Raw genomic sequence first — 23,033 nt, 5'->3', positions numbered from 1 at the left:
AGTCTGCTCTTCAAAGCCCCCTTTACAGACATTGTTTTATTTCCACTTAATAATGACAGGTATCATTTAGCCGCAGTTGAAGGTACCAGGGTCCTTTACACATGCCTCTAACCCTCTAGTCCTCTCAAGACTCTTTGTGGTATTATTATGATGACTGCATTTTGCTCATGAGGAAACTGAGGTTTTGAGAGGTAGAAGCAGTTGCGCAAGGTGACAGAGAGGGGACATGACCGAGCTGGCACAAGGGTGAGTGCGTCTTATTTCAGAGCCCAGTGCACTTCCTTCTGCATGGGCACATTGTTGCTCTGCTGTCAGCCCAGGCCTGCTCCCTGTGTGAGCCACATGTACAAGAACCCCCTGAGGTGGTGTTAATATTCATCAGAGGCAAAATGAAAGACCTCTCTGCCTCAGCTCAACTCTCCTCAGCTCTATGCCTGCCAGCTGTGTGACCTTGGGCAATTATTTTCCCTCTCTGTGCTTCAGTTTCACAGCTGTATAAGACAAAAATATTAACTTCTGCCACATTGGGTGGTTGCAAGAGTGAATCATGAATGCACATCAATCAATGATGCCAATGTCTGGCCCAGAGGAGATGCTGGGTACCCAGTCAAGGTCTACCTTATGCCACCTGTGAGCACACTCTGCCACGCTGTTGTCATTGACAGCCCTGTTTGGAAGTTGAAGAAACTGAGGCTCCAGGGGGCCGCATGGCATATCCAAGTGCCAAGGATAAGAGGTGAAGCTGAAATGGAGCCCTTAAGGGTCCCAGGTGTGTGCTGCCCATCCCCTGAACATTTGCATCCCTGTAACCCATCCCCTCTAGGTTCTGAGTCTGCTCCTGAGGAATGGGGTGGGGGGGGGTGAGAAGGGTTAAGCAGGTTTCTTGGCGCTATAGCAGAAACCTCAGGAAGTACTGGTCTGGGAAGACTTCTAAGAAAAGGAAGGCAGGAAGGGACACACGCTTCCTGCCACAGAGGTGCCTGGCTCCTAGCCACAGGCTGGGCCTGGAGGGGGCTCCCAGCCTTCAGCCCATGCCTGAAGTCTGTGAGGCCCTGCCCTGGATCTTCTGCTTCTGGACCCTCCCCAGGTGGATGCCCAAGGTGGAAGCCTGGGCCTCTCCACCATTCAGGCACCCTGAGAGCACTGTCGGGCCTGCACTTCACGGTCAGGGTCTTGTGCAAAACTCTGGATATGTAACCAGATAGCTCTGAGCCCCAATGTGCTTGTTTGTAAATAGGGGGTGGAGTAACACTGCTGCATGGCGGGAGGTGAGGCCTTAATTTCTCTAAGCCCCTGGCCCAGAGCAAGTGCCCCAATAATGCCAATTCCTGCACTTCTAGGTGGGGAAACAGTTTCCAGGACCCTGCTCCAGCTTAGGGCTGGAGTGGGGATTTCTCAGTACTTTCCCTGGCTTTAGGTTGCCTGGGGGTCTTCCTCAGGCACAAACATCACCTGGGCCCCCGCTCTGTGTCTAATAGGAAAACCCATGGGGGGTCCCTGTTAGGCAAGGTCCCAGGGTCAGTATGTATGTGGGCTACAGGATGCTGAGGGGTCCTGAAATTCCTGGGCCTGTGTGGCTCAGAATCAGCACCCAGAGACCCGGCCCGAGCCTGGCCTCGGCATCCTCTCTGGCAGCACTCGGACCCTGACACAGCCCTCACAGAGCACTGGGCCGCCTTTATGCTAGTTCTCCTTACCCCTTTCTACCCCCTCCCGGAGGTACTCTCAGAAACACCCAGAGGTGGGGGTGGAGGCTGTGTCAGAGTGAGGTCACCAGAATGACTAGTCTGCATGACCATGACCCTGTGCAGCTGCAACCCCAGGGCCTCACCAGCGACTCCCTGCTTTTCAGTTACCCCGACCCATGGCAGGGTCAGGCTGCCAGGCCTGGAAGGGGCCCAGGGACTTCCAAAGAGGTTCAAAGGCTTAGCCCTGAGCTCACCCACAGACCAGTTTCCTGTCCTCTCAATAGATAAAGAAAAGGGAAGCGAAAGAAGCCCAACCTGTGGGCTTTTGAACAGCTGGCAAATCATTTCCATTATTACTGATTTAAATTTTTTTTTTTTGAGACAGAGCCTCAAGCTGTCGCCCTGGTCTACCCATGGGCGTGTGCCATGGCATCACAGCTCACAGCAATCTCCAACTCCTGAGCTTAAGCGATTCTCTTGCCTCAGCCTCTCAAGCAGCTGGAAATACAGGTGCCTGCCACAACGCCATGTTTTGGTTGTCGTTCTCATGGTTGTTTGGCGGGCCTAGGCTGGATTTGAACCTGCCAGCTCTGGTGTATGTGGCGCCTTAGCTGCTTGAGCTACAGGTGCTGAGCCGATTATTACTGATTTAAAAAATGATACATGCTCAGAGTAAAAAATGCCAAAGCTAGAGAAGCATATAGGAAATTGTGTAAGTGTTTTTTTTTTTTTTTTTTTTTGCAGTTTTTGGCTAGGGGTGAGTTTGAACCCACCACCTCCGGTATATGGGGCCGGTGTCCTACTCCTTTGAGCCACAGGCACCATCCGGAAAAAGTGTAAGTCTTTAAGAAGGAGAGAAGCCACATCACAGACTCTAGGGAACGTGCACTAAGCACGTCCTACGTGCCGAGCCCTGCACAGACCCCTCTGCTTTTGTCTTTCCCTCCAGAACACATGCTGAATATGGAAGATAATCCTTTAGGTTAGGCAGGCGTTGGCAGCTCTCATTGTACATCGGGATTCTTGGAAGATTTTAAAAGGCTCTATGGTCGGGCCTCCCTCAGGTGAGTTTATCAGAAGTGCTGGGGGTAGCACCCAGGTGGCAGGATTTACAGAAGGTCCCTGATGTGGTGCCTGGGCTACCAACACTGCTCTGGGCTTCTCCCGGCCTGTGTGGGTAGGAGCCAGGCCCTCCTCGAGGGTGCAGCGTAGAAACTAATGTCGCCAGGGTCTCTGTGTCTAAAGCTCACAGTGCTGCTTTTTGTCTGGGAAAATGGAGGAGGAAGGGTAGGGAAATATCCCTTTATTTTGTTTATTTATTTATTTATTTATTTATTGTTGAGACAGGGTCCCACCCTATGCCCCTGAGCAGAGTGCAGTGGGCGTGGTAGCTCACCGCAACCTCAGACTCGGGCTGCGGGCACCCAGCTGCCTCAGCCTCCGGAAGCCGCTGGGATTACAGGCGCTCGCCACGGCACCTGGCTGGGTTTTTCCATTTTTTTCACGAGTCAGGGTCTCACTGTCGCTCAGGCGAGTCTCAAACTCCTGAGCTCAAGCGATTCTCCCTCCTCAGCCTCCCACAGTGCTGGGAGTACAGGCGTGAGCCACCGCGCCCGGCTATCCCTTTATTTTAATGACAATGTCTCCGTCCCCCTCTTTCTCTTTGGGAAGATGGCCTGTCCTGTGAAGAGCTTACCCAGGTTACTCTGGAGCAGATCAGCCCAGGTGTCACCTTTTTATTTCCACAGGAAGACTTTCACGAATACTTATCTCATTCCGGAATTTGGTGTTTTGACAGTTTGGTAGCTTCCTAATGTATTCTGTGTGTGCACATGTGTGTATGGGTTTGTATGTGTGTCTCTCTGTGTGTGTCTGCATATGTTTGTGTGTATGTGTCCGTCTGTCTCTGTGTGGGTACCACCTAAGTGACACTCGTGGGAGTTGCTACTGCTGCTCCCCCACCCCTAGGTGAGGCGCAGATTAAAGTTAAGGTGGTAGGTGGCTCAGTCACCCGTGCTCTCTGCCCTAGACGGCCAGCACTCCTGCCCCTGGGAGTCCCTGCTTGCTTGGCCTGGCTCCCCACAGGCCTCTAGACACTGGCTGTGACCTTTACCTCTCTGGACCTGCAGGAACTGAGGGATAAAGTAGGAATCATGACACTAAACGGTGGGCTTGGTGCTTACTATGCGTCACTGTGCTGAGGACTTTACCCTGTGAACTTATTTCCTCTTCACACAGCCAAATACAATGAGTCCTATTATCATGCGACACTCATGTCCACCCTGCCTTCTCTGCCGGCAGCCTGCCTGAGCTCAAGTGATCCTCCTGCCTCAGCCTCCTGAATACCTGGGAGTACAGGCACCCACCACAACAGCTGGCTAGTTTTTCTATTTTTTTTTTTGCAGTTTTTGGCCGGGGCTGGGTTTGAACCCGCCACCTCTGGCATATGGGGCCGGCGCCCTACCCCTTTGAGCCACAGGCACCACCGAAGTTTTTCTATTTTTAGTAGAGATGGGGCCTTTTCTCAGGCTGGTCTCAAACTCCTGAGAGTAAGTGATCCACCCACCTCAGCCCCTGAGAATACTAGGATTACAGGTCACAGGCCACAGAGCCTGACTGAAAATTCACCATTGTGGTCACCAGAAAGAGCAATTTATAGGTTTTTTTTTTTCTTCTTAAGCTCCCAATTTACCTTCATACTTATTCCCGAATCTTGGCTAAACTCATTAACCTACCAGCCTTAAAGCTACTGAGTAGTTGAATTACTCACCTACTTCCTTATTACTTATTTTAATACTCAGTTATGTACTCTTATTTAGAATCAGAGTCATTAACATGTTGAAGACCTCTCTACTCCACTCTATGCAACAGGTAACTACACTAAAAACCGACAAAAGAATCCCAAGAAAGAGGCCATCCAAGCATCAAAAGAGATTCCTAAAACTCAAGTGAAACTAATGTTCTTACTGGCAGCCAAAGAACTTTATGCCAAAAACTGAATTGTATGTGGACATACTAATGCCAAGCATTTGTTTATGTTTTTAACACAATAATATTCACCATAGTTGTTTTGTTAACACCCAGTATTGAGATGTCAAACTAAAAGTTGAATTTCTCTTGATTAAATTCCAGTCATATTGCAAATGTTCTCAAATAATAGTTATGAATAGACAGAATTAATAAAATAGTGCATTACTGTAAAAACTGGTACCTTGAACTAAATTAAAAAAATAGATTTATTGAGGTGCATTTTAAATGTTGTAAAATTCACCCTATTAATGAATGAGATTCAATATTTTTATTTATTTTTTTTTTTTTTTGTAGAGACAGAGTCTCACTGTACCGCCCTCGGGTAGAGTGCCGTGGCGTCACACGGCTCACAGCAACCTCTAACTCTTGGGCTTACGCGATTCTCTTGCCTCAGCCTCCCAAGCAGCTGGGACTACAGGCACCCGCCACAACGCCTGGCTATTTTTTTTTTTTTTGGTTGCAGTTTGGCAGGGGCTGGGTTTGAACCCGCCACCCTCGGCATATGGGGCCGGCGCCCTACTCACTGAGCCACAGGCGCCGCTCCAGATAATCATTTTTCTGCTCTAGGCCCAGGCTATGAAATCTACTTACTATCTTTTCAAATGGAACAATACGATCTGTAGTCTCTTGTGTCTGGCTTCTTTCACGAATCATAATGTTTTTGAGGTTTACCCATACGGCAGCATGGGTCGGTGGTTTGTTCCTGTTTAGTGCGGCACAAGGTTCCAGTGTATATCACATTTTGCCTATCCACTCATCAGTAGATGGACATTTAGGTTGTTTCCAGTTTGGGGCTGTTATAAATGTTTCTTTGAAGACTGACTCACAATTCTTTGTGTAGATACACATTTTCATTTCTTTTGGATAGACACCTAAAAGTGAAATTGCTGTGGTCATTTTACGTTTAACTTTTTTTTTTTTCTGGTTTTTGGCTGGGGCTGAGTTTGAACCCGCCACCTCCAGCATATGGGACTGGCGCCCTACTCCTTGAGCCACAGGCGCCACCCATGTTTAACTTTTTGAGAAACCTTGAAACTGTTTTCCAAAAAGCCTTCAGCATTTCATATGCCCTCACCCACAGGGTATGAGGGTTCTTATCCATTTTCTGCTACTATAGAAGAATACCACAGACTGGTTAATTTATTTTAAAATTTTTATTTGGTTTATGGTTCTGGAGGCTGGGAAGTCCGAGATTGAGGGGCCACATCTAAAGAGGGCCTTGTGGCAACGTCATGAATATGGTGGAAGGCATCACGTGGGGAGCAAGAGCATGAGACAGAGAGGAGGAGGTCCAGACTTCATTCTTTTATCAGGAACCCACTCTTGCAATAACAGCATTAATCCATTCATGAGGGCAAAATCCCCTCAAGGTCCCATCATTTAATATGGCCCCAATGGCAACTGAATTTCAACATGAGTTTTGGAGGGGACATTCGACCGTAGCAATTCTGTTTCTCTACATCCTAGTCATTAACTGTCATAGTCATTAACTGTCTTTTTGATTATAGTCATTCTACGACCACAAGAAGTACCTCATTGTGGTTTTAATCTGCATTTTCCTAATGACTAATGCTGCTGAGCTTCTGTTCACGTGCTTATTAGCTACTGGTATTATCTTCTTTGGAGAAATATCTGTTCACATCTTTTTTTCCTTTTTTGATTGGGTTGTGTTCCTGTTATTGAGCTGTAGAAGTTCTTTTGCAAATACTGGGTACCAGTCTTTTTTTTTTTGAGACAGAGTCTCAAGCTGTCTCCCTAGGTAGACCGCCATGGTGTCATAGCTCATAGCAACCTCCAACTCTTGGACTCAAACAAGCCTCTTGCCTCAGTTTTTCTATTTTTAGTAGAGACAGGGTCTTGGTCTTGCTCAGGCTGGTCTCGAATTCCTGAGCTCAAGCAATCCACCCACCTTGGCCTCCCAGAGTGCTAGGATTACAGGCGTGAGCCACTATGCCCAGTCTTGTGTGTGTGTTTTTCTTCCAGAACCATCTGAGAGCAAGTTGCCAACACCATGACATTTTCCTGCCAAATACTTCTTCAGCAGGTATTAAGAACAAGGCAGTCTCTTAAGAACCATTGAAGTCAACAAATCTTTAATATCACCTAATATCCAGTCCATATTCAGATTTCTCTTGCCCACAGACAGCAGTATCAAATTTTTGAATTTTGCCAATTTTACAGATGAGAAATAATCTCTCAAGTATACTTATAATTTTCTTGCCTCTTATTATGGTTAAGAAAGAGCATCTTGAGAGTCGAGGATGGGAGAAGAGTAGGGCGTTTGAGCAGCGTATCGGCCTCCTCTCCTCTCTTCACCTCGCTCTCGCGGCCTGCCCGCCTGCCCGCCTTCCCGCTCACCGCCCAGAACATCTTCCACCATGGCCACCTCAGCAAGTTCCCACTTAAACAAAGGCATCAAGCAGGTGTATATGTCCCTGCCTCAGGGCGAGAAAGTCCAAGCCATGTATATCTGGATCGATGGTACCGGAGAAGGTCTACGCTGCAAGACCCGCACCCTGGACTGTGAGCCCAAGTGTGTAGAAGAGTTACCTGAGTGGAATTTTGATGGCTCTAGTACTTTACAGTCTGAAGGCTCCAACAGTGACATGTATCTTGTACCTGCTGCCATGTTCCGGGACCCCTTCCGCAAGGACCCCAATAAGCTGGTGTTCTGTGAAGTTTTCAAGTATAATCGAAAGCCTGCAGAGACCAATTTGAGGCACACCTGTAAGAGGATAATGGACATGGTGAGCACCCAGCACCCTTGGTTTGGAATGGAACAGGAATACACACTGATGGGGACAGATGGGCACCCCTTCGGTTGGCCCGCCAATGGCTTCCCTGGGCCCCAGGGTCCTTATTACTGTGGTGTGGGAGCAGACAGAGCCTATGGCAGGGATATTGTGGAGGCTCACTACAGAGCCTGCTTGTATGCTGGAGTCAAGATTGCCGGGACTAATGCTGAGGTCATGCCTGCCCAGTGGGAATTCCAAATTGGACCCTGTGAAGGAATCAGCATGGGAGATCATCTCTGGGTGGCCCGTTTCATCTTGCATCGAGTCTGTGAAGACTTTGGGGTGATAGCAACCTTTGATCCCAAGCCCATTCCTGGGAACTGGAATGGTGCAGGCTGCCATACCAACTTCAGCACCAAGGCCATGCGGGAGGAGAATGGTTTGAAGTACATTGAGGAGGCCATTGAGAAACTAAGCAAGCGGCACCAGTACCACATTCGCGCCTACGATCCCAAGGGGGGCCTGGACAATGCCCGGCGCCTAACTGGATTCCACGAAACCTCCAACATCAACGACTTTTCTGCTGGTGTAGCCAACCGTAGTGCCAGCATCCGCATTCCCCGGACTGTTGGCCAGGAGAAGAAGGGCTACTTTGAAGACCGTCGTCCCTCTGCCAACTGCGACCCCTTCTCGGTGACAGAAGCCCTCATCCGCACGTGTCTTCTCAATGAAACTGGCGATGAGCCCTTCCAGTACAAAAACTAAATGGACTAGACCATTGAGCCCCTCTGGTTCTCCATCCCACTCCAAATCTTCCCCCCTCTCCCAATTGCCCCAGTTGTAACTCAAAAGGGTGGAATATCAAGGTCTTTTTTTTTTATTCCTCATGCCCAGTTAATCTTGTTTTCTTTGGCCAAGATAGAGGGGTCAAGTTCTTAATCTCTTTTCACCCACCCTCCTTTTTTCCCCCCTATCACTGAAGCTTTCTAGTGCACTAGTGGGCAGGGAGGGGCGTAACCACTACTTCCACTTAATGGGGTAAGCTTGTCCAGTAGGCATAGCTATCCAGGCGGAGCATGTCTGCTGGAGGGGGAGGGCTTTTTCTTCAGGTTAGCTGAAAGGGGAAAACCTGTACTCTAGGTTAGGACTTCCCTTGGTGGAAAAGTTGGAAGAGATAACCAACATGTGGGAATTAGAGAAAATAGAGGTTGGAGATCAGGGAGGGAAATGCCCTCCCTCTCAGGCCACACTTCCCTTGCTTGGAGCTAAATGCCCTCCCCTCAGCAAAAAGCTCAGAGTAAACTGATGGATATCCCTACCTTAAAAAAAGAAAAGATTCTTAAAAAAAAAAAAAAAAAAAAAAGAAAGAGCATCTTTTCCTTTCTTTCTTTTTTTTTTGAGACAGAGTCTCAAGGTGTCACCCTGGGTAGAGTGCTGTAGTGTCACAGCTCACAGCAACCTCCAACTCTTGGGTTTTAAGCGATTCTCTTGCCTCAGCCTCCTGAGCTGGGACTACAGGTGCCCACCACAACACCTGGCTATTTTTTGATTGCAGTTGTCATTGTTGTTTAGCAGGCCCAGGCCAGGCTTGAACCCGCCAGCTTTGGTGTATGGGGCCAGTGCCCTACTCACTGAGCTATGGGCACCAGAAAGAGCATCTTTTCACGTGTTCATAGAGACTATAGTTCTTTTTTTTTGTTGTTGAGACAAAGGCTAAAGTGCGGTAGTGTCAGTTCAGCTCATAGCAACCTCAAACTCCTAGGTTCAAGTGATCCTCCTGCTTCAACCTCTTAAGTAGCTATGACTACAGGAGCCTGTCAACACCGGGATAATTTTTCTATTTAATAGAGACAGGGTCTTGCTCTTGCTCAGGCTGGTCTCAAACTCCTAAGAGCAAGTGATCCTCCCACCTTGGCCTCCCAGGATGCTAGGATTACAGGTGTGAGCACCACACCCAGCCACGTAGTTCTTTCTCTATTTTCTCATCTCTTTTGTCCATTTTAAAATCCTCTTTTTGGCTTTTTCATCCCTGTTTTTATGAATTCCTTTAACATCTGTGAAATTGTCCTCCGTCTCTAAGTTACAAATATTTTCTCCCATTTGTCTTATTAGTGTTTAACTTTGTCTATGAAACTTTTTCCATGAAAATCTTTCCAAAAATTTGGCTTTAATTTTTATGTAGTTGAATTTATCAAGATCTCCTTTTATTGTTTCTGTATTTGGGGTCCTAAATAGACTAAACATTTCCCTACTTCTGGGTTATAAAGGAATCTCCTTCATGTTTTCCTCTGGAAGTTGTAAGGTTTCATTTTTAAAATCTGGCTCTCTGGCCTGTTTGTTATTTAATGAAATTTGGACCCACTTTTATCTTTTTTCCAAATGGCATCAATCATCCCAGTATCACTTATTTATTTTTATTTTTATTTTTTTTGCAGTTTTTGGCTGGGGCTGGGTTTGAACCCGCCACCTCTGGCATATGGGGCAGCGCCCTACCTCTTTGAGCCACAGACACTGAACCCCCCAGTATCACTTATTAAAAGGTCCATTATGTCCCAGTGATCTGAGACAACACCTTCGTCATGCATCAAATGTTCACAGGTCCTTGGGTCCATTTCTGGACTTTCTATCGGTCTGTCTGGCTATTCTGTTTCCATTTATACTATTTTATTTTATTTTATTATTTTTGAGACAGAGTCTCACTATGTCACCCTTGGTAGAGTGCTGTGGCATAGCAGCTCCCAGCAAACTCTTGGGCTTAAGCGATTGCCTCAGCCTCCCATGTAGCGGGGACTATAGGCACCAGCCACAACGCCTGGCTATTTTTTTTTTTTTATTGCAGTTGTCATTGTTGGTTAGCAGGCCCAGGCCAGGTTTGAACCTGCAGCCTTGGTGTATGTGGCTGGTGCCCTAACCACTGAACTATGGACGCCAAATCAATTACACCATTTTAATTACAGAGGCTTTACGGTATTAAAAAAATTGTTTTGTTTTTTAGAGACAGGGTCTTACTCTGTTGCCCAGGTTCAAGTTCAGCGGCATGATTATCAGTCACTGCAGCATTCAACTCCTGGACTCAGGTGATCCTCCTGCCTCAGCCTCCCAAGCAGCTGGGTCTACAGGTATGTACCACCATGCCCAGCTAATTAATTTACTTATTTTTTGTAGAAATGGGGTCTCACCTTGTCTGTCTTCTACATTGCCCAGGCTTATCTCAAACTCCTGTCCTTAAGCAATCCTCTCACTTCTGCCTTAATTATTTATTTTGTATCAATTGTAGAAACAACTTAACTCTATGGGGCTTCACCCTCAGTATTTTCACGAGGATCATGTCTAATGGTGGCCAAATGTACATCTTTTTTTTTTTTTTTTGAGACAGAGTCCCAATGTTGCCCTTGGTAGAGTGCTGTGGTGTCACAGCTCACAGCAACCTTAAACTCTTGGGCTTAAGTGATTCTCTTGCATCAGCCTCCAAAGTAGCTGGGACTACAGGCGCCTGCCACAGTGCCTGGCTATTTTTTTGTTACAGTTGTTTAGCTGGCCTGGGCTGGGTTTGAACCTGCCACCCTCGGTGTATGTGGCTGGTGCCATAACCACTGTGCTATGGGCGTCGAGCCACCAAATGTACATCTTTATGGTGGTGAGTCATCCCATCTTAGAACAAGAGTTGTTTTTCCTCATATGTAGGACACATACCTTCACTACACATAAAGAAGGGCTTTCTTTGGGGGCACAAGCCTTGCTTTGGGTTGAAGTGTTATAAGATATGGTCTTATATATGTAATAAGATATGCTATAGCCCCAATCCCCAGTACCTTGATCTCAGAATTTCAGCCTCCAGAATTGAGAGATGTTACATTTTTTTTTTTTTGAGACAATCTTACTCTGTCACCCTAGAGTTCAGTGCTGTGGCATCATAGCTCACAGCAACCTCACACTCTTGGGCTCAGATGATCCTCTTGCCTCAGCCTCCCAAGTAGCTAGGACTATAGGCTCCCGCCACAACACCCCCCCTAGGTTTTCTATTTTTGGTGGAGACAAGGTCTCGCTTTGCTCAGCCTGGTCTTGAACTCCTGGATTCAGTGGATCCACCTGCCTTGGCCTCTCAGAGTGCTAGGATTTCAGGGAGTAGATGCTACATTTTTTTGTGAGGCACCACGCTTGGCTGGATGCTACGTTTTTGTGGTTTAAGCCACCCAGTCTGTGGCACTTTGTTATGGAAGTCCTAGCAAACTATAATAATACAGGCCCCAAGGAGGATCTCAGCCGACTATTATAAGGCACCCACAAGCTTTTGTGCTTCCCTCTCCCTGATGCTGGGTAGGCTCACTCAGGCCTGTTTTTTGCCTGTCGTGAAGTTGGAGGAGTGGACCAATGAATTCATGGGAGCACTGGAGGCGTGACTTCACTCCCAATGGGTGAGCAAAGGGAGTCAAGGTGAGTGAATGAATCATCTGACCAATGTGGCCCAATGAGTCAGAGAGGGCCAGGCAGAATGCCTGAGTTGGGGGCATATTTCCTTTTCCTCTTTCCTTTGGAATCTAAAAGCAGCCCCCTTCAAGTTTTCATTCTAAGAAATAAACAGTGAAATGGTGCAAAATATCACACTCATGCCATGCCTGCCAGGCACTGTGGTGCGATAAGAACAAAGGACTTAGACAGCAGAGAGATAAAGCCCTTGCTGTGTGCCTGTGGACAAGTTAACCTCTCTGGGCCCTGGTTCCCTCATCTCTTCACATGGAGGTGGTAAGGATACCTACCTCACAGGTTAGTGTCACGACCATCTGAAGAAATGAATATAAAGCACTTGGCAAAGGGCCAGGCTCATGGTACATGCTCAGTAGACATTAGCAATTATTATTAATAGATAAGAACTGCCCCCCAAATAACTTACTTGCAAAGGCAAAAGGATGCACAACTTCTGTGTCTTCTGCTATGATTCTGAACATGCTGCCAATAATTTTTCCTCTTCTTTTCCCCCAGAGAAGAGTTTGGAATAGACAAACTATGACCTCATTTGCCCCCACCAACATTAATTATGAAGTGTTTCCTAATTATGAAAAGGAAATTATGTCTTAATTTACATTCTGATTTTTTTTTTAAAGAACTAACAGAAAGCTGTCACTTCTCACCACCGAGTCAGCTTCCCCCAGCAGAGGGGCCTAGGGCGTGGTTGGGGCCATCCTTGGCAGGCTGTCTCTGGTTCTGGGACAGGCATGTGTGAGTCAGGGAGGCCCTGCTATTCCTGGTTCCTTTCCTTATTCAAAAACCTTGCTTTGAGGTTTGTGTTGGGGAGTAAGGGAGGTAAAAAACTGTGTCCCTATTCCCAGGCTGGAGAGAAAGACAGAAATGGTTATCGATAGAGAATGTTCCCCACAATGAATCTGAGAGTTAAGTCTTTTGGGATTATTGCTGCCCCCCATTTTTTAGGAGAGGGAATGATGGCTTCTAGATGGAAAATGATGGATAATTGAGGCTCACCACTCAGAGGCATTTTCTCCAGACATTTCTTTTTTACCTTGGTCCCTACATCTCTAAGTAAGCATCCCCTCTCCTCTGGACATCTTTCCCAGTGGGGGGAGGGCCCCTTCCTGAGCTCCTCAGTTTCTACCCTGGCACTTAGCACCAGGTTCTACTTGGTTGTTGGAATGTCTGTTGGTTAAATGACTACAGCAATTCTTTTTCACCTTAAACCTTCCTTACTTTACTGCATTTACAGGTTATAGGATATCATCAATTCTGAGGCCTCTTCTTTAATTCATATAGCATTAAGAAAGAAAAATGTTGTCAATTGCTACATCAACTAACAATGACATGTCCCTGAATGCAAATCACGTTCTGCTCTGAGAAATACTAAAATATGAAAAAAAAATGTGCCTTTGACACAATGAAATATATGATAAAAGCAATCACTGCTTTTAAACACATCCTAGGGGAAGAGGGGCTTATAAATATACCTATAATAATAATAACAAAGTTTAATAAACACTTACCCTGTGCCAGCATTGTTCTAAAGTTACTTTTCATTCGTGAGTTCCTATCAGGGGCTGGCAACCTTTTCCTGTAAAGGAACGGGAGTAAATACTTCAGGTTTTGTGAGCCATACAGTTTCTCTGTTGCAACTATTTACCTCCCAGTGTATACAGCAGCAGCCACAGATAATACATAAATGGGTGTGGCTGTGTTCCAATAAAACTTTATTTATGGACACTGAAATTTAGATTTTTTTAAAATAACTTTTACATGTCACAAAATATGATTCTTCTTTTAATCCCCCCTAACCATTTAAAATGAAAAATAGTCTTAGCTTCCAGGTTGTATAAAAAGAGGCAGCAGACTGGATGGCTGATGAGCTATATTTCCCTTTCACCATCTCATATGATCTTTCTATCAGCCTTACAAGATAGATACTATTATTATTCTCATTTTATAGATGAGAAAACCAAGTCTCAGGGAGGTAAAGTAACTGCCCAAGGACACACAGCTGGTGAGTGGGCAAGCTGGGATTCTAATCCAGGAAGTTGAACTCCTGTTTCTAACAACAATGCTGTTACCCTAATATGATTGCCTTTTAATATTTTTATCTTTTTTCTTGGCTACAAAAGTTGCACATTTCATAATTAGAAAACATGTAGTAATTAATGTTGTTGGGGGCAACTCTGGTCATAGTTTGTCTATTCCAAACATTTTTAAAAATATTCAAACCACACAGAGTTGGAAGAAAATGAAAGGAGCTCCACCCTGTAGAGATAAACAATACTGAGAGTTTGAACACAGAGCTCACATAATGCTGACTAGAGTGAGAATGTTCTGAACACTGTGTGACTTTGGAGAAGTTGCTTAACCTCTCTGTCTCAAATGAGGAGGCTGGATGAGATGACGCAGCTCTGCAGGCCCTCCCAGGCCTGACTGTAGAGATCTGTTTGTAAGGATTGTGCAATAGCCGCTGGTTCTGTCCTAACTGCTGGGTGTGGAGGGTGAAGTCACCCTCGCCAGCCCCTCAGGGTGGGCTCAACTGGCTGCTGAGTCTCCTTAGGAGGGCCTGCGCTAGGAGTCTTAGGAGGCTCCAGGCTCCCTCCAGGGATGGTGCCAGGGACCAATTTGCCCAGTGAGCGAAGCTCCAGGCAACCTGAGAATCACAGGCATCAGCCACTGCTTGGCATGGGGCTCTCAGAGGCTTGGTCCTCAACAGACCAGGTTTACACGGCTGGATACCTAGGTCTACCCACTCGCTCGAGTCAGACAGACCTGGGTTTGGCTCTGTGCGTGATAGTTACTAGCTTTGTCCCCTTAGGTATGTCCCCTTTCTGAGCTTCTTTCCTTGCCGATAAAATGGGGCTAAGGATCATCTCACAGGATCCAAGGATCAGTGATAAGTTCATGAAATGATACCTGTAATGTGCCTGGCACAGAGATGAGGCTTAATAAATGTCAATTTCAATTCTATTCTCTTCTTCTTCTTTTTTTTTTTTTTTTGAGACAGAATTTCACTTTGTCGCCCTCAGTAGAGTCCCATGTCATCACAGCTCACAGCAACTTCCAACTCTTGGACTCAAGCAATTCTCTTGCCTCAGCCTCCTGAGTAGCTAGGACTACAGGCACCTGCCACAATGCCTGGCTATTTTTAGAGATGGGGTTGCCCTCTTGCTCAGGCTGGTCTTGAACTAGTGAGCTCAAGCAATCCACCCTTCTGGGCCTCTCAGAGTGCTAGGATTATAGGCATTCTCCTCTTTTCTGATAGTTTTCGATTGTACCCTTAACAAAATTGTACTATTTCACAAATTGTGGACCAGACCTTTCACTTTATTTATGCACTTTATTTATTTACTTTATGCACCAGGCACTGCCTTATATGTAGCAGGGTGGGGAGTCCAAAGACGAGAAAAACATAAACAGTCCCTGCCCTCAAGCTTATAAGCTGACAACCTAAAGGGAGTAAGACAAGGATCTAAATGACCTTTACACAATCAGAATATTCAGACCATGTCCTCCAGGGCCCAGGAGAGGGATTTAGAGAAAACAGGGGAGTCTTCACCCAGAAAGATTATGCTGTAGCCCAGAGGGACCAGCATGCTGGCAGTGGGAAGGGGCCGTGGGAACAGAGGTGTGAGGGTAGAACATGATGAGAACATTGAAAGAAAACAGGCCTGGGGAGCATTTCTAGAGCACAGCAGAGAAATCAGAGAGGAGGCTAAGCAAGACAGATGGCCAAGGCCCAGTGGTGGTGAGCTTTGGAATTAGTGGAAAATGGGGAGTCATAGAAGGATAATGAGGAAAGGAGCCACCATATAGCACGGGAAAACAGCAAAAGGGCTGTGAGACCCAGCTCTTTCCCCCCTGAGAGCCTCCTCTGGGTGTAAGCCACACATACTATTTTACTTAGTCCTAGATGGATATTATTCCCAGTTTACAAATGGGAAAGCTGAGGCTCAGAAATGTTCAGCTGCTTGCCCAAGGTTGCAGAGCAGTAAGTTGGGGCCACTTTATGACTGTAATCAGTAGAAGCTCTACTCTTTCTTTTCCTGTGATCCCAAGGCAGACCCAAAGTTGATTCTGAGAGCAGAATTAAGACAGCAACGTAGGCCAGTCCCAACCCTGGCTCCACTGAGTCTCCCCGCATCCCCTAGAGGTAAAGGTTACATATTCTCCATCATCACAAGAAGATGAAGTGACTTACTCAAGGCCACACATCAAAGGTGGACAGTCCAGCCCAGACCTTTTACTTTATTTTCTTTGAGACAGAGTCTCACTTTGTCGCCCTTGGTAGAGGGCCATGGCATCATAGCTCACAATAACCTCAAATTCTTGGGCTCAAGTGATTCTCCTGCCTCAGCCTCCCAAGTAGCTGGGACTACAGGGGCCCGCCACAATGCCTGGCTATTTTTAGAAATGAAGTCTCACTCTGGCTCAGGCTGGTCTTGAACCTGAAAGCTTAGGCAATCCACCTGCCTCGGCCTCCCAGAGTGCTAGGACTACAGGCATGAAGGCCCTTTTGGGAAGTCCAAAGTTCTGGACCCTTCCCACTACTCCATACTGCCTCTGAGTATATCTCCAAGCACGACTAGAATTGGGAACAGCGTAGGTCAGAAAGATCCAATTCTCTCTCCTGAGTCAACATCCACTGATGCATCCCACTTTGCACGTTTCTGTTAGGCAGGCCCACAGCACCAGCCCCTCACCCCTTCTGCAGTTACAAAGGTGAGATTATGCCAGCTCTCTCTCTGGCTCCATTCTCCAGCTAGAAGCAATATCTCCATGGCCTACATGGGGAGCCTGTTTCTAGGCAGGTGATCCAAGGACCCAAGCCATTGTGTATTAGTTGGTGTCAGGGAGGAACTTTTCCTGAGCTGGGCCTTTGTCCCACCTACAACAACTGGCATCTCTCATAACCCGATGGCTTGTGGTGACCTTCTCCTGGCCCTGAAATGCATGGTGGCATAATGATATAAGCCTAACAACAGTTCTGCTGGGAAGGAAAGAAACCACAACATTTAGTGAATCACAACAAGAAGAGGTAGAGTAGAGCCTGGGTTCCTTAAACCCGCCATTTCTCATTTGGCCTCAAACCCTCCACAGAGTAGGCCATTATAGACCCATTCTACAGATGGTGGACTTGGAGGCTCCGTAGGAGAAGAGCCTCAGGTAGGATCATCCAGCAGCAAAATGACAGCATGGGTTCAAGCCTACACTTTATGCCATTTCCAGCCTTTGATGAGAGGGAAAACTTCAAGCCCAGCCTGTGCCACTACCACTGTGGTATTTTCATAAAAGAGTTTTATTTTTGAAAAATGTGGGTAAGGGAAGTCATGAATGTTCTAGGTAAAAAATAAAATAAAAATGGGGACAAATCAAGTCGGTATGCAGTCAAAAGTCATCAGCTGTAACATTCTATGATTCAACACAAAAACTATGTAGAGTTCTTCAGCTGAACAAGTAGTATAAACAAAGAATTTTTCTTCTCTCTATACAGGGAGGGTTTTGTTCTTATCTGAGAACCTCTTTGCTGTCCTCGACCAATGTTCACAAGAAGGTAGAAAACGCCCTTAAAACAAAACAAAACAAAACAAAACACCAACAACAAACCAGCACTTAGTGCCCTGAACTTTTCTAGAAGAATCCAGGCAGAAAGTTTGCGCATGTAAAAACACAGACGCTAAGTAAGGCAAATGCAGAAGTTGTCTTTGGTGATACAACCCACAGAGCAACTGCCACAGGGTGGCCAGTGAAATCCCCTCCCCCTGGCAGGGGAAGAAACCGCAGAATGTTCCTGATTCTGCACCCCAGCCAGTCAGCAGGGTGGCGCAATGTTTATGCTTATGTACCTGGCACCTCGTGTCCCAGCAGCAGGCTCCGCTGCCCAGGGTCTCTCTGTAGGGCTGAGGGCACAAATAACGTAGGGAGTCTTCCTGGGCTTTGGAGTCGAGGTCCTGGAAATCAACCAAAAGCCCTGAGACATGGGATTTCGAGTTCAGGCTATATAGACCCAACGAACTGGGGGGCTGGAGTGGAGGGCTTATGTTCCGCATTGGAGCGTCCCAGACCCCGCCTAGAATGCATTCAATCCATACACTGTATTTTTTTTTAAACAGTTTTGCCCCGAGCTAGAGTGCCCTGGCCTCAGCCCAGCTGACAGCAATCTCTGACTCCTGGGCTCAAGCCGTCCTCCTGTCTCAGCTTCCCCAGTAGGTGGGACTACAGAGGCGCCCACCACAACGACCACCACAACGACCAGCTAAGTTTTAAGTTTTTAGTAGAGAGGTCTCACTCTTGCTCAAGCTAGCCTTGAACTCATAAGCTCAAACGATCGTCTCGTCCTGGCCTCTCTGGGTGCCAGGATTACAGGCGTGAGCTACCGTGCCCGGCTAAAATACTGTATTTTTATAAAATAAAGGAACGGCTAAACTAGATTTTGAGCCAACAAAGGAGTGTCTGGCGGCCCCTGAGAGGGCGCTGTTGAGCCGCGCTGTAGGTTGCTCCCCCCAGACAACCGCCGAACCCTGGAATCTCCTACCGGATCTTGAGACCCCCCACCCCACACTGGGATTACAGTCCGCGACCTGTCTTCCTTGGCTTAAAGTCTTCCAGGGACCACTGGAAGACATTTTTCACGGCAGACATAAAAATTTTTAAGTAACATTAGAAAAGTCTGGGAAAGAGGAAAACATTTCTCTGAACCTCTTCGCCCCAATTCACTCGGGTCGTTCCTGGTAGAAATGACATTTATACGGACCACGTTCATTTTTCTCTAACCCTCATCTTCTCTACGGTCCCCAGTCCCCACTCGGGCACTGTGACACTGGACAAATTAGTCGCTTCTCCTTGAGAACCTCGTTTCCTTCCCTGTTAGTGACGAGGAAATGAGAGAAGGGCACATGTGTATGCAAAAGCGCAGGAAGCCCCTTTCTACTTGAAAACTCTGGCAAGGGTAGCGGGTAGAATGGGGAAGGGGGTCTCAGGGAGGGGGAGGGTAGGAGCGACCAGGAGGAGGCAGGTGGCCTGTTGCCCGTTCTCCCTGCTGCTTGCATCTCGGAGATCAGCCCTTGGCTGGCAGCGCGCCTTCCGCCTCCCCTCTGGACGCGGAGAACAGCTCAGGCCGGGTCCCCAGGGACGCGCCAGGCGCAGGCCGGACAGTAGGGTGGGGGCCGGGCGGCGAGCCAGCGCGCTTAGACCCGACCCTGCTCCGAGGCCGATGACGTCTTCGCCTCTGGCTCCGGCTGCGCGCGGTCAGGCAGGGCGGGTGACGTCACCGTTCTACCACGTGACCACCATTCAAACAAACAAACCCCCTCCCCCCGCGCGCCAGCCCCGCCCCGCCCCCAGAGAGGCTACATATAAACGCTCTTCCCCGGGCAGATTTCACTGCGAAGGACTACCGGGCTTTAAGTTTGATACCGAATTGAGGGGCAGTCGAGGGGACGGCTGAGAAGCCTAGGCGGCTGAAGACCCGCGGGACGCCCCCATCTCGTTCAGTCCAAAGGCAGTTTTTGGTTCCGCGTAAAGAGAGGCAGGGTCCGGCTTTTCCTCGAAAGCCGCCGCCCCGCACTTGGCTTCCGAGGACAGACAAAGCACAGAAGAACGTGCACACTGGGGGCGCTGAGGCCGGCCATGGTCATGGAAGTGGGCATCCTGGACGCCGGAGGCCTGCGGACGCTGCTGGGGGAGCGCGCGGCGCAGTGCCTGCTGCTAGACTGCCGCTCCTTCTTCGCGTTCAACGCCGGCCACATCGCCGGCTCTGTCAACGTGCGCTTCAGCACCATCGTGCGGCGCCGGGCCAAGGGCGCCATGGGCCTGGAACACATCGTGCCCAACGCCGAGCTGCGTGGCCGCCTGCTGGCCGGCGCCTACCATGCTGTAGTGCTGCTGGACGAGCGCAGCGCTGCCCTGGACGGCGCCAAGCGCGATGGCACCCTGGCCCTAGCCGCCGGCGCGCTCTGCCGCGAGGCGCGAGCCGCGCAAGTCTTCTTCCTCAAAGGTACGCCTTCGGGGAAGCTCAGGACCGCCCGTACGCCCGCCGGTCGAAACCTTGCCCGAGTCCTTGGCCCTCAGCTCCTGGGACTCTGCCCCACCTGCAGCGCATTGGCGCTGGAGTCGTGTCTCTGGGGACTTGTCATTGGCTTTGTTTGGCTCTGGGAACAAAGACTTGCCTGGACCACTCCGATGTAAACTTCCAGCCTTTGGTGGGTGGGGGAGTTGGTTTGTACGAAGGTGCCCTGTCCCAGCGGTGCTAACGGAAAAAATGTCTTTGTATTCTCAGGAGGATATGAAGCTTTTTCGGCTTCCTGCCCGGAGCTGTGCAGCAAACAGTCGACCCCCATGGGGCTCAGCCTTCCCCTGAGTACTAGCGTCCCTGACAGCACAGAATCTGGCTGCAGTTCCTGCAGCACCCCACTCTATGATCAGGTTAGTAGGGCAGCACCCCACTCTATGATCAGGTTAGTAGGGGCCGTGCCAGAGGGGAGAAGTAAGATCTGGCAGAGCCTGGAAGAGCAGGGCTAGTGAGAATATAGAAAGTGACCTGCAGCTTTATTTATAACAGGGGACATAGGGATATGACTTATTCCACAGTTAAAGAAGTCTGATGGAGCTGAGTGTCTAATTGCTAGCACTACAGAAATGAACTTGCTGGCCTTGCCCAGGCAAGTAGCTTAGTACCCTATTTATTTATATTCTAACAACATTGCTGAGAAGTTCACCCCGTGTCTGAAACTGACTTTTCCAGAGGAAGTTTTTGTGGCATTGACCATGAGCAAGCTTGACAAGTGTTGGATATTTCTGGATTTCAGGGTGGCCCAGTGGAGATCCTGCCCTTTCTCTACTTGGGCAGTGCCTATCACGCTTCCCGAAAGGACATGCTGGATGCTTTGGGCATCACTGCCTTGATCAACGTCTCCGCCAATTGTCCCAACCATTTTGAGGGTCACTACCAGTACAAGAGCATCCCTGTGGAAGATAACCACAAGGCGGACATCAGCTCATGGTTCAATGAAGCAATCGACTTCATAGGTAAATGGAACCGATGCCTGGGACTTTCCTCTCTCTCCCCATTTTAGTCACTGAGTCCGACCTATATGGCAAGGATTTGAAGGATACTTTTCTGAACCTACTTCCAGACAAGTATCAGTCTGATGTGCAAAATCCCTGCAACATAGGTTTTAATGTTCCATTTTGGGGGACAGATTAGCTTACAGAGGCTCAGAAAGTTGAATTGACTTGTAAGAGATCAATCTGCTAAGTAGAAACACAGTCTGGGTTTAAATTCCTTGCTGTCTTTTGCACACTGCCCACTTTAGCTCTACATACAGTGTACATGTGATGGCATGAGGTGATGTTGACCATCTCTGGATAAGACACAACGTGACATTTCTTAGACACCGTATACCTGGGCTTGGGGTAGTTCTCCTGAGCTTTCAAGTAACCAGCCACCCTTTATTTTCTAGATTCCATCAAGAATGCCGGAGGAAGGGTGTTTGTCCACTGCCAGGCAGGCATCTCCAGATCAGCCACCATCTGCCTCGCTTACCTTATGAGGACTAACCGAGTCAAGCTGGACGAAGCCTTTGAGTTTGTGAAGCAGAGGCGAAGCATCATCTCCCCCAACTTCAGCTTCATGGGCCAGCTGCTGCAGTTTGAGTCCCAGGTGCTGGCTCCACACTGTTCAGCAGAGGCTGGGAGCCCTGCCATGGCTGTGCTTGACCGAGGCACCTCCACCACGACTGTCTTCAACTTCCCTGTCTCCATCCCTGTTCACCCCACGAACAGTGCACTGAGCTACCTTCAGAGCCCCATCACAACCTCTCCCAGCTGCTGAAAGGCCACGGGAGGTGAAGATTTTCACATACCACCAGAACTCCAGGCTCCTTTTTGAGAGGAGAAATGCAATAACTCCAGGGAGGGGGCTCACGAGGGCTGGTCTTTATTTATTTAATTTCACCCGAGTTCCACTGGGTTCCAAAAAGCAGTCATAATGATGACTTGGTGTCAAGACATTTGCTGAACTCAGCACATTCGGGACCAATATACAGTGGGTACATCAAGTCCCTCTGACAAAATGGGGCAGAAGAGAAAGGACTCAGTGTGTGAGCCGGTTTCTTTTTCTTGCCCCTGTTTTTTGTAGAGTCTCTTCATGCTTGACATACCTACCAGTATTACCATTCCCAACGACACATACTTATGTGATGAGTATATACCTTATTTATTTTTGTGTAGGTGGTCTGCCTTCACAAATGTCATTGTCTACTCCTAGAAGAACCAAATACCTCAACTTTTGTGTTTTGAGTACTGTAATATCCTGTAAATATATCCTAAGCAGATTTGTTTTCAGCACTGATAGAAAACACCAGTGTTGGGTTTTTTTTAGTTGTCAACAGTTGTATGTTTGCTGATTATTTATGACCTGAAATAATATATTTCTTCTTCGAAGAAGACATTTTGTTACGTAAGGATGACTTTTTTATACAATGGAATAAATTATGGCATTTCTATTGAAATCTTAATGCTTTATTTCTTTGGCAACCCCATCTGATCCCTCTCTCACTAGTGAAATAGGGAAGAGTTTGGATGTTGAGATTTGATTCCATACCTTGTAGCCCCTTGGTAACATGAAAATGGCTGGGTTGCAAGGGAGGTAGACCAGTGAGATCTGTCATGAAAAACCTCCTGTGGTAGCTGAACTCTTGGTAGTGGGTCAATGCCCCCCCCCCGCCCCATTCCTTTTAACAGCTGTATAAACTATCATATTACCCAAGTAAAGTAAGTGTTCCCAAGAGCTAAAGCTAGGAAGAAATGGTAATTTGCCCAGACTGTCTTTTTCATTTAATGCCTTCATTATGGTAGTATAAAGTCTCCTTTTCCTCTCTGAGCTATACTAGAATTACGAAGATGATGTTTTCCAAAACACTTCGCGTTTCTACTATGTGCAAAGCAGTGTATGCTACCTACCCCCAGAAATACTCAGCAAGATGTATTGCAAGTGAAGATGTGGACAGCCCACACAGCTAAGTGACAAAAACAGGGGAATTAGAATCCACATCTATTTTGTTTGTGTTCCATAAACTTTGTACTTTTACCACTTGCCCATTTTATA

General features: G+C 47.7%; 2 protein-coding genes across 2 annotated transcripts; both read left to right on the top strand.

Moving 5' to 3' along the window:
* Positions 1-6,974: 6,974 nt before the first annotated feature.
* Positions 6,975-8,330, top strand: LOC128569070 (glutamine synthetase). The gene has a single exon (XM_053567151.1). The coding sequence runs from the start codon at positions 7,097-7,099 to the stop codon at positions 8,216-8,218; it is 1,122 nt and encodes a 373-aa protein (XP_053423126.1). The 5' UTR covers positions 6,975-7,096; the 3' UTR covers positions 8,219-8,330.
* A 10,953-nt stretch (positions 8,331-19,283) lies between these two features.
* On the top strand, positions 19,284-22,437 carry DUSP1 (dual specificity phosphatase 1). The gene is made up of 4 exons (XM_053566622.1): positions 19,284-19,922; positions 20,205-20,350; positions 20,734-20,953; positions 21,388-22,437. Exons 1-4 carry the CDS (start codon positions 19,556-19,558, stop codon positions 21,756-21,758), a joined length of 1,104 nt encoding a protein of 367 aa, XP_053422597.1. The 5' UTR covers positions 19,284-19,555; the 3' UTR covers positions 21,759-22,437.
* Positions 22,438-23,033: the final 596 nt, after the last annotated feature.

This window comes from Nycticebus coucang, chromosome 17 (genome assembly GCF_027406575.1).
Source record: "Nycticebus coucang isolate mNycCou1 chromosome 17, mNycCou1.pri, whole genome shotgun sequence".
Lineage (NCBI taxonomy): Eukaryota > Metazoa > Chordata > Mammalia > Primates > Lorisidae > Nycticebus > Nycticebus coucang.
Note: the sequence above shows the minus strand (reverse complement) of the source record. Positions and strands in the feature narration are given on the sequence as shown.

Excerpts from the sequence above, each read along its gene's own strand:
- DUSP1 (XM_053566622.1), top strand. The coding sequence starts at position 19,556 with ATGGTCATGGAAGTGGGCATCCTGGACGCCGGAGGCCTGCGGACGCTG. Across the intron at positions 19,923-20,204 it reads GCAAGTCTTCTTCCTCAAAG|GAGGATATGAAGCTTTTTCG; the intron begins GTACGCCTTCGG and ends TTGTATTCTCAG. Across the intron at positions 20,954-21,387 it reads TGAAGCAATCGACTTCATAG|ATTCCATCAAGAATGCCGGA; the intron begins GTAAATGGAACC and ends TTTATTTTCTAG.
- LOC128569070 (XM_053567151.1), top strand. The coding sequence starts at position 7,097 with ATGGCCACCTCAGCAAGTTCCCACTTAAACAAAGGCATCAAGCAGGTG.